The sequence below is a fragment of the Petromyzon marinus genome, chromosome 84 (assembly GCF_048934315.1).
Source record: "Petromyzon marinus isolate PM22_M1 ecotype Great Lakes invasive population chromosome 84, UKy_Petmar_22M1.pri1.0, whole genome shotgun sequence".
NCBI classification, from domain to species: domain Eukaryota; kingdom Metazoa; phylum Chordata; class Hyperoartia; order Petromyzontiformes; family Petromyzontidae; genus Petromyzon; species Petromyzon marinus.
Window position 1 is genome coordinate 2,194,183 of NC_133749.1, and position 11,497 is coordinate 2,205,679.

The 11,497-nt window shown below is 55.4% G+C and overlaps 1 protein-coding gene across 4 annotated transcripts in view; it reads right to left on the bottom strand.

The window, feature by feature from the left end:
• GOSR1 (golgi SNAP receptor complex member 1) overlaps window positions 1-6,529 on the bottom strand; it is a 75,921-nt gene extending 69,392 nt beyond the window's left edge. Inside the window, exons 1-3 of one of the 4 annotated variants that reach the window (XM_076057734.1) lie at window positions 6,408-6,529; window positions 928-969; window positions 294-450 (exon numbers count right to left, since the gene is read on the bottom strand). In XM_076057734.1, the coding sequence (XP_075913849.1) occupies window positions 294-450; window positions 928-969; window positions 6,408-6,527 (319 nt within the window). In that variant the 5' untranslated portion in view covers window positions 6,528-6,529. Of the gene's footprint in view, window positions 1-293; window positions 970-6,407 lie in introns of all 4 variants that reach the window. The other 3 variants (XM_076057737.1, XM_076057736.1, XM_076057735.1) reach the window with 3 other exon arrangements.
• Between the last annotated feature and the right edge of the window lie 4,968 nt (window positions 6,530-11,497).

Consider the following 11,497-nt stretch of genomic DNA (forward strand, 5'->3'; position numbering starts at 1 on the left):
ATGGTGGCAGGAGCCAGAGCCGGTCCACCGGACCTCCTGAATGCCGCATAGATCCAGGCGGTACCGGTCCAGCTCCCGACAGAGGAGTGGCAGCCTCTCCTCCGCAGTGAGCGTTCGAACATTCCACGTGGCCACCCGTAGTGGCTTTTCGTTGTTTCTGGAGTGGCCCCGAGGGTAGGTATTCAATCACACACACGCACGCACACACACACACAGACACACACACAGACACACAGACACACACACACACACACAGAGACACACACACACACAGATAGACGCATGCCCCTCACCTTCCCAAAAAGTGCTGCTTGCCATCTCACCAACACCTCCTGATGCTCCTGCTGATGATGCTGCTTCTGCTGATGCTGCTGCTGATGCTGCTGTTGTAGATGATGATGATGTTGCTGCTGCTGTTGTTGTTGTTGTTGATTCCAAAGTGCGCTGCACCTGTACACGCATTTGGTCTTCCGGCCTACCACCACTACCACCACTATCACCACCACTACCACCACCACCACTCCCACCACCACTCCCACCACCACCACTACCACCACGACTTCCACAACCACTCCCACCGCTACCACCACAACTCCCACCACAACCACTACCACCACTACCACCACCACAACTAAAGCTACCACCAGTACCACCTCACTACCACCACAACTAAAGCTACCACAACCACCACAACTAAAGCTACCACCAGTACCTCACTACCACAACTAAAGCTACCACCACCACAACCACCACAACTAAAGCTACCACCAGTACCACCTCACTATCACCACAACTAAAGCTACCACCACCACCACAACTAAAGCTACCACCACCACAACCACCACAACTAAAGCTACCACCACCACCACAACTAAAGCTACCACCACCACCACAACCACCACCACAACTAAAGCCACCACCACCCACCGCTGTGAATCTGGGCTGTAAGTGTCGAGATCTTGGAGACGTCTCCAAGACAAAGACAACGGGGAGACAAAAACAGTGGCAAGTGTCACTCCCATGGGAGACACGGAGACACAGAGACCACTCACATGGGAGACACGGGGAGACACGGGGAGACACAGAGACCACTCACACGGGGAGACACGGAGACACGGAGACCACTCACACGGGGAGACACGGAGACACAGAGACCACTCACACGGGAGACACGGAGACACAGAGACTACTCACATGGGGAGACACGGAGACACAGAGACCACTCACACGGGGAGACACGGAGACACGGAGACCACTCACATGGGAGACACGGAGACACGGAGACCACTCACATGGGAGACACGGAGACACGGGGAGACACGGGGACACAGAGACCACTCCCATGGGAGACACGGAGACACAGAGACTACTCACATGGGGAGACACGGAGACACAGAGACCACTCCCATGGGAGACACGGAGACACGGAGACCACTCACACGGGGAGACACGGAGACACAGAGACTACTCACACGGGGAGACACGGAGACACAGAGACCACTCCCATGGGAGACACGGAGACACAGAGACTACTCACATGGGAGACACGGAGACACAGAGACCACTCCCATGGGAGACACGGAGACACGGAGACCACTCACACGGGGAGACACGGAGACACAGAGACCACTCACATGGGGAGACACGGAGACACAGAGACCACTCACACGGGGAGACACGGAGACACGGAGACTACTCCCATGGGAGACACGGAGACACAGAGACCACTCACATGGGAGACACGGAGACACAGAGACTACTCACATGGGAGACACGGAGACACGGAGACCACTCACACGGGGAGACACGGAGACACAGAGACCACTCACATGGGAGACACGGAGACACAGAGACCACTCACACGGGAGACACGGAGACACGGAGACCACTCACATGGGAGACACGGAGACACAGAGACCACTCACACGGGGAGACACGGAGACACAGAGACCACTCACACGGGGAGACACGGAGACACAGAGACCACTCACATGGGGAGACACGGAGACACAGAGACCACTCACATGGGAGACACGGAGACACAGAGACCACTCACATGGGAGACACGGAGACACGGAGACCACTCACATGGGAGACACGGAGACACAGAGACTACTCACACGGGGAGACACGGAGACACGGAGACCACTCACACGGGGAGACACGGAGACACGGAGACCACTCACACGGGGAGACACGGAGACACAGAGACCACTCACATGGGAGACACGGAGACACAGAGACCACTCACATGGGAGACACGGAGACACAGAGACCACTCACATGGGAGACACGGAGACACGGAGACCACTCACACGGGGAGACACGGAGACACAGAGACCACTCACATGGGAGACACGGAGACACAGAGACCACTCACATGGGAGACACGGAGACACGGAGACCACTCACATGGGGAGACACGGAGACACGGGGAGACACGGGGAGACACAGAGGCACGGGGAGACACGAGACCACTCACACGGGGAGACACAGAGAGACAGAGACACAGAGAGACTCACACGGAGACACAGAGAGACTCACACGGAGACACAGAGGGACTCACACGGAGACACGGGTAGACTCACACGGAGACACAGAGAGACACACACGGAGACACAGAGGGACTCACACGGAGACACAGAGAGACTCACACGGAGACACAGAGAGACAGAGAGACACAGAGAGACTCACACGGAGACACGGATAGACTCACACGGAGACACAGAGACACAGAGAGACTCACACAGAGACACAGAGAGACACACACAGAGACACAGAGAGACACACACGGAGACACAGAGAGACAGAGAGACACAGAGAGACTCACACGGAGACACGGATAGACTCACACGGAGACACAGAGAGACACACACGGAGACACAGAGAGACTCACACGGAGACACAGAGACACGGGTAGACTCACACGGAGACACAGAGAGACACACACGGAGACACAGAGGGACTCACACGGAGAGACAGAGGGACTCACACGGAGACACGGAGAGACACAGAGAGACAGAGACACGGAGGGACTCACACGGAGACACAGAGAAACTCACACGGAGACACAGAGAGACACACACGGAGACACAGAGGGACTCACACGGAGACACGGAGAGACACAGAGAGACAGAGACACGGAGGGACTCACACGGAGACACAGAGAGACTCACACGGAGACACAGAGAGACACACACGGAGACACAGAGGGACTCACACGGAGACACGGAGAGACACAGAGAGACAGAGACACGGAGGGACTCACACGGAGACACAGAGAGACTCACACGGAGACACAGAGAGACTCACACGGAGACACGGAGAGACACAGAGACACACAGAGAGACTCACACGGAGACACAGACTCACACAGAGACACGGAGAGACACGGAGAGACACAGAGAGACTCACACGGAGACACGGAGAGACACAGAGAGACAGAGACACGGAGGGACTCACACAGAGACACAGAGAGACACAGAGACACAGAGACTCACACGGAGACACAGAGAGACACAGAGACACAGAGAGACTCACACGGAGACACAGAGGGACTCACACGGAGACACGGAGAGACACAGAGAGACACGGAGAGACACAGAGAGACTCACACGGAGACACAGACTCACACAGAGACACGGAGAGACACGGAGAGACTCACACAGAGACACAGAGAGACTCACACAGAGACACGGAGAGACACAGAGGGACTCACACGGAGACAGAGAGACACAGAGAGACTCACACGGAGACACAGAGACACAGAGAGACTCACACAGAGACACAGAGACTCACACAGAGACACAGAGAGACTCACACGGAGACACAGAGAGACACAGAGACACAGAGACTCACACGGAGACACAGAGAGACACAGAGACACAGAGAGACTCACACGGAGACACAGAGGGACTCACACGGAGACACGGAGAGACACAGAGAGACACGGAGAGACACAGAGAGACTCACACGGAGACACAGAGAGTCAGAGACACAGAGAGACTCACACAGAGAGACTCACACAGAGACACAGAGAGACTCACACGGAGACACAGAGAGACACAGAGACACAGAGACTCACACGGAGACACAGAGAGACACAGAGACACAGAGAGACTCACACGGAGACACAGAGAGACTCACACGGAGACACGGAGAGACACAGAGAGACACGGAGAGACACAGAGAGACTCACACGGAGACACAGACTCACACAGAGACACGGAGAGACACGGAGAGATCACACAGAGACACAGAGAGACTCACACAGAGACACGGAGAGACACAGAGGGACTCACACGGAGACACAGAGACACAGAGAGACTCACAGGGAGACACAGACTCACACAGAGACACGGAGACACAGAGAGACTCACACAGAGACACAGAGAGACAGAGAGACTCACACGGAGACACAGAGAGACTCACACTGAGACACAGAGAGACTCACACAGAGACACGGAGAGACACAGAGACACAGAGAGACTCACACGGAGACACGGAGAGACTCACACTGAGACACGGAGAGACACAGAGAGACTCACAGGGAGACACAGACTCACACAGAGACACGGAGAGACACAGAGAGACTCACACGGAGACACAGAGAGACTCACACAGAGACACAGAGAGTCTCACACGGAGACACAGAGAGACACACACGGAGACACAGAGAGACTCACACTGAGACACGGAGAGACATGGAGAGACTCACACAGAGACACAGAGAGTCTCACACTGAGACACAGAGAGCCACACACGGAGACACGGAGAGACTCACACTGAGACACGGAGAGACACAGAGAGACTCACACAGAGACACAGAGACACACACGGAGACACAGAGAGACTCACACAGAGAGACTCACACGGAGACACAGAGAGACTCACACAGAGACACAGAGGGACTCACACGGAGACACGGAGAGACACAGAGAGACTCAAACAGAGACACGGAGACACAGAGAGACTCACACAGAGACACAGAGGGACTCACACAGAGACACAGAGGGACTCACACGGAGACACGGAGAGACACAGAGAGACTCACACAGAGACACAGAGGGACTCACACGGAGACACGGAGAGACACGGAGAGACACAGAGAGACTCACACAGAGACACAGAGACACAGAGAGACTCACACAGAGACACAGAGACACGGAGAGACTCACACGGAGACACAGAGAGACACAGAGAGACTCACACGGAGACAGAGAGACACAGAGAGACTCACACGGAGACACAGAGACACAGAGAGACTCACACAGAGACACAGAGAGACTCACACAGAGACACAGAGAGGCTCACACGGAGACACAGAGACACAGAGAGACTCACACGGAGACACGGAGAGTCACAGAGACACAGAGAGTCTCACACGGAGACAGAGAGACTCACACGGAGACACGGAGAGACACAGAGAGACTCACACGGAGACACAAAGAGACTCACACGGAGACACAGAGGGACTCACACAGAGACACAGAGAGACTCACACAGAGACACGGAGAGACACAGAGAGACTCACACAGAGACAGAGAGACACAGAGTGACTCACACGGAGACACAGAGACAGAGAGAGACTCACACGGAGACACAGAGGGACTCACACAGAGACACAGAGACTCACACGGACACACGGAGACACGGGGAGACACGAGACCACTCACACGGAGAGACACAGAGAGACAGAGACACAGAGGGACTCACACGGAGACACGGGTAGACTCACACGGAGACACAGAGAGACTCACACGGAGACAAAGAGAGGCTCACACGGAGACACGGGTAGACTCACACAGAGACACAGAGGGACTCACACGGAGACACAGAGAGACTCACACGGAGACATGGGGACACAGAGACACAGAGGGACTCACACGGAGACACGGGGAGACACAGAGAGACAGAGACACGGAGGGACTCACACGGAGACACGGGTAGACTCACGGAGACACAGAGAGACTCACACGGAGACACAGAGAGACACAGAGAGACTCACACGGAGACACAGAGACACAGAGAGACTCAGAGAGACTCACACGGAGGCACAGAGGGACTCACACGGAGACACAGAGAGACATAGAGAGACTCACACGGAGACACAGAGAGACACACACAGAGACACAGAGAGGCACAGAGAGACTCACACGGAGACACAGAGAGACTCACACAGAGACACAGAGAGACTCACACGGAGACAGAGAGACTCACACAGAGACACAGAGAGACTCACACGGAGACACGGAGAGACTCACACGGAGACACGGAGAGACACAGAGACACACACGGGGACACAGGGACACAGAGACACACAGAGAGACACACACGGAGACACGGAGACACAGAGACACACGGAGACACGGGGACACGGGGACACAGAGACACACAGAGGGACTCACCACTCGGAGTGATTCACAAACACGGATGAGGCGATGGAGGTGGTGGACGCGTGGCGCCTCCACTTCCGGGATGCGTCCGCTTCCGGTTCCGGGTTCGGAACTTCCGGTGCCCGCCTCCATCCCTGCCCCGCCCTCCATCCCCGCCCCCACCTCACCTGGTCCCGCCCCCACCTCACCAGGTCCCGCCCCCACCTCACCAGGTCCCGCCCCCACCTCACCAGGTCCCGCCCCCACCTCACCAGGTCCCGCCCCCACCACACCAGGTCCCGCCCCTACCCCACCAGGCCCCGCCCTCTATCCCCGCCCTCTATCCCCGCCCTCCATCCCCCACCCCACCAGGCCCCTCCTCCATCCCCGCCCCCACCCCACCAGGCCCCGCCCTCCATCCCCGCCCCGCCCTCCATCCCCGCCCTCCATCCCCCATCCATCCCCCATCCCACCAGGCCCCGCCCCCCACCCCACCAGGCCCCGCCCTCCATCCCCGCCCCGCCCTCTATCCCCGCCCTCCATCCCCACCCCCACCAGGCCCCGCCTCCATCCCCGCCCCCACCCCACCAGGCCCCGCCCTCCATTCCCGCCCCCACCCCACCAGGCCCCGCCCTCCATCCCCGCCCCCCCCTGGGGCAGCCCCTGCGGAAGTCACGTGGGGTGTGGAAGGGACTGGGTAGCCGACTTCGCCCGGGATTTGGATCCACCACGCCCGGCCGCCTTTGTCTCCCCAGTGGCGATGTTCACACAGCACACCAGCTACTCGTTTGAGGCTGAGTCGACCTAGGGGTGGCCCAGGACCGGTTAAAATAATCGTCACCGGTGGTGGCCGTGAGCGGGAATCGAACTCGGGTCGCCAGGTTCGTAGCGCGGCGTAGCGCTAACCACTACACCCACCGCTCCCCACACACACAGACACACACACAGATACATACACACAGATACACACACACAGACACACACACAGACACAGATACACACACAGAGACAGACACACCCACAGACACACAGATACACACACAGTAACACAACAACAACCGCCATTCGCCACTAAGTGGCGGTGACGTCACCACGACGCTTGTGCCAGGCTATGTGCACCCTGAGGCCATGTGAAGTGTCGAACGCCCGCTGGCAGGAGGTCACGGGGCAGACCCAGGTGCCACGGGTCGACTGACTGAGATGACTGGCTGATGCACCACCTGTGCCCCCTACTGTGCCAACCTGCTGTGCTTTAGCCACCCGGCGCTCCGCTCGTTGTTGTGAGCGTCGGTCCTCCGTCCTCCGTTGTTGTTGGAGGGCGACTGCCTCCACCTGCCCAGTAGCATCCTTCACGAGCCTCCTCCACAGAGGCCGATCTTGACACCGCTGGTACCAGTCATCGGCAAGTTCACTCAGCTCCACGTCCTCCTGTACCACATCACTCCATCTCTTCTCTAGCCCGTGCTGCGCCCGCTTAGCCCCCTCAATCCGGCCAAACAAAAGCTGTTTCGGCATGCGGTGGCTGGGCATGCGGGCTACATGACCCAGCCATCTCAGCCTTGCCTGCCGGAGGAGCTCACCGATGGGACCCTGCCCAGTTCTTTCAAGGATTTGTGAGCTCCTCACACAATCCAGTCTGGTTAAACCCAGGATGGATCGTAGGCAGGCCAGCCTAAATGTTTCTAACCGGCGCAGATGTTCCATTAGGGGGGTCCACGTTTCGCAAGCGTAGAGAAGGGAGGGAATGACCGTGGCCGAGAAGACCTGAAGCTTAGTGCGGAGCGATAGACCAGGTAGCTTCCACACAGCGTTACGCAACCGATGAAAAGATATTGCCGCTCGACTGATTCGGAGTGAGACCTCTGCTGTTAAACTGGAGCCAGTCATAAGCACACTGCCCAGGTATGGGAAACTCTCCACTCTCTCCACAACTGCCCCATCACCGATTGGGAGTTGTGGGGGTGGAGTGTCCGATGGTACAACATACCCAGGCAGGTGCTTAGTTTTGGTGGGGCTGATGGTAAGGCCCCACCTCTTAGTGGCACCCACCAGTCTCAGCAGCAGCGTCTCCAACTCCTCCTCTGACTGAGCAGCTATTACCAAGTCATCAGCATACATAACGTGGTTGAGCAATAGGGAGCCATCCCTTGACCGCACCCGGGCATCGATTAGCCTCCCATTATATCTGTACCATATGGAGATTCCCCCGGTACAGCTATTGAAGGCTTCACGAACTACGTGGTCAAAATAGATGTTAAATAATGTGGGAGCCAGAGGACATCCCTGTCGCACCCCAAGGTGTACAGGGAATGGCTCTGACTCCCGGCCACGTAGTTTTACCCGGGCCCGCTCACCATCATGAAGGTCCTTAATGATCGTGAGCAGAGGGTCAGGTACTCCAAAAGCACGAAGAACGACCCAGAGCCCAGGCCTACTGATGGTATCATAGGCCTTGACCAGGTCAATAAAGCAGAGATGTAGGTCTTGTTGGAATTCCCTACACCTCTGCTGTAGCAGACGGACAGAAAATATGGCATCTGTGCAGGACCGCCCTTTCCTGAAACCGCATTGGGGCTCCGCAAGCCTCTCCTCAGCGTGCCTGGCAAGGATACACACACACAGACACACACACAGACAGACACACAGATACACACAGACACAACAACAACCGCCATTCGCCACTAAGTGGCGGTGACGTCACCACGACGCTTGTGCCAGGCTATGTGCACCTTGAGGCCACGTGAAGTGTTGAACGCCCGCGGGCAGGAGGTCACGGGGCAGACCCAGGTGCCACGGGTCGACTGACTGAGATGACTGAGATGACTGGCTGATGCACCACCTGTGCCCCCTACTGTGCCAACCTGCTGTGCTTTAGTCGCCCGGCGCTCCGCTCGTTGTGAGCGTCGCTCCTCCGTTGTTGTTGGAGGGCGACTGCCTCTAACTGCCCAATAGCGTCCTTCACGAGCCTCCTCCACAGAGGCCGATCTTGACACCGCTGGTACCAGTCATCGGCAAGTCCACTCAGTTCCACGTCCTCCTGTACCACGTCACTCCATCTCTTCTCTAGCCCGTGCCGCGCCCGCTTAGCCCCCTCGATCCGGCCGAACAAAAGCTGTTTCGGCATGCGGTGGCTGGGCATGCGGGCTACATGACCCAGCCACACACAGAGACACACACACAGACACACACACAAACACACACAGACACACACACAGACGCACACACAGACACACACACAAACACACACACAGTCACACACACACAGACACACACAAACACAGACACACACACAAACACACAGACACACACACAGACACACACACAGACACACACACAGACACACACAGTCACACACACAGACACACACAGTCACACACACACAGACACACACACACAGACACACACAAACACACAGACACACACACAGACACACACAGACACACACACAGACACACACACACAGACACACAGACAGATACACAGACAGCGCGCTAACCACTACACTACAATGCGTTACGCTTCCACGTGCGCGGGTCACGTGACAGATGTGACGTCACAGCTCACTTTCAGTGCAAAAAAATCTCTGCCTTATTGAGCTCCCACCGCCCCCACCCCTCCCCCCCCCAAAAAAAACTCAAGTATAGTTTTATAACGTTTGCATGGTGTACAGTCTGGAAAGCAACCCACATGGCAAATCTGAAGTTTGTTGCATGTCGGGAAATACGCCAAGCATTTTGAACATACAACACACAATCACAACTAACTTTGCCTTGCGTACGTATGGAGATGATAGGGCCCCTGTGATCCATTCGGCCCTTGACTCGCGTGCGACCGCAACGGGAAACAAGAACACGAGCAGTAAAAACAAACACCTTAAAGTGACTACTACGTGCGACTGAGCAAAACAGAAAAACATCCAGGGGGGGGGGGGGGAGAGAGCAAAAACACGGCAAAAAATATTCCTGAAAAAATCCACCGTGCATCATCAACGCTGCGTGCAAAAAAATCCCAGTGGGATGCAAAATTCAAACAACAACAACAACAACCACAACAACAACAACCGCCACCACAGGACAACTTTACATCAAAGCCATCAGTCTAACCCCGTACTACAACGAACAAAAAACCATGGCCAAACCAAACGAAAAAAAAACGTTTTCGAAATCACCAAAATAAAGCCATAAATGCAACAGCGATCACAGGGACTGCGAGCGAATTTTTTTTTGCAATAAACTACGTAAGCAACACGTGCCACCAAAGCCTACAACCACAGCCTGTTGCATCAGTCACTCCACAATAGCGGGAGCATCATGTCGGAGCATCAACATTTTTCAATGCGCCTTTAAAGATCAGCGCGCTTTAAATTCAAAACTCAAGATAACACTTTCCGGCGGCCATTCGGAGCGAGAAACATTTTATTTGAGGCCACTTGAATAGCAGCGGCAGCTAGGGGGTGTACAACTCCTCTAGAGCAGTTTCGCGAAAGTTAAGATCTCGCCGGTAGCGATTCAAGTTGCAGTTTATTGGCGATGGAATTCCAGGCCCTGGGGGTCATCAATAGCAAAGGCCCTTCCTCCGGTTTTTGTACGTCAATAGGGGGAATGCGAAGCCGGTAAATGAGCGAAGACCTGGGGTCAAATTTGTCCTTTGAGACAGAGGGGAGATCCAGCAGCAGGTAGTCCGCGGATTTTTCTTGTAAGTACATCGTGAATAAATAAGATCTGGTGCACGAGCCGTCGAACATTCAGAGGTGTTACGTTTGACCCAATGTAGAGATCACAGTGGTGAGTCCTATATGGGCAGTTCAATGCAAACCTCAAGGCCGAGTGATGGATGGAATCAAGCTTCTTCAGTACAGTACTTGGGGCTGATTCATACACGATGTCACAGCAATCAAGTAGAGGCGGTATGGTAGCTTTTATCAATTCTAAAACGGAACATTGGGGGGAAGCAGTGCTTGTGTCGATACAGAAAACCAATTTTTATTTTTGTCTTTTTACCAATATAATCAATGTGATCTTCAAAACTAAGTTTTGAATCCAGGATGACCCCAAGATACTTATAGATCTTGACCTTGCTCTATTCGATCATTATTCAAGGAATGCATTTGGGGAAAAAATAAC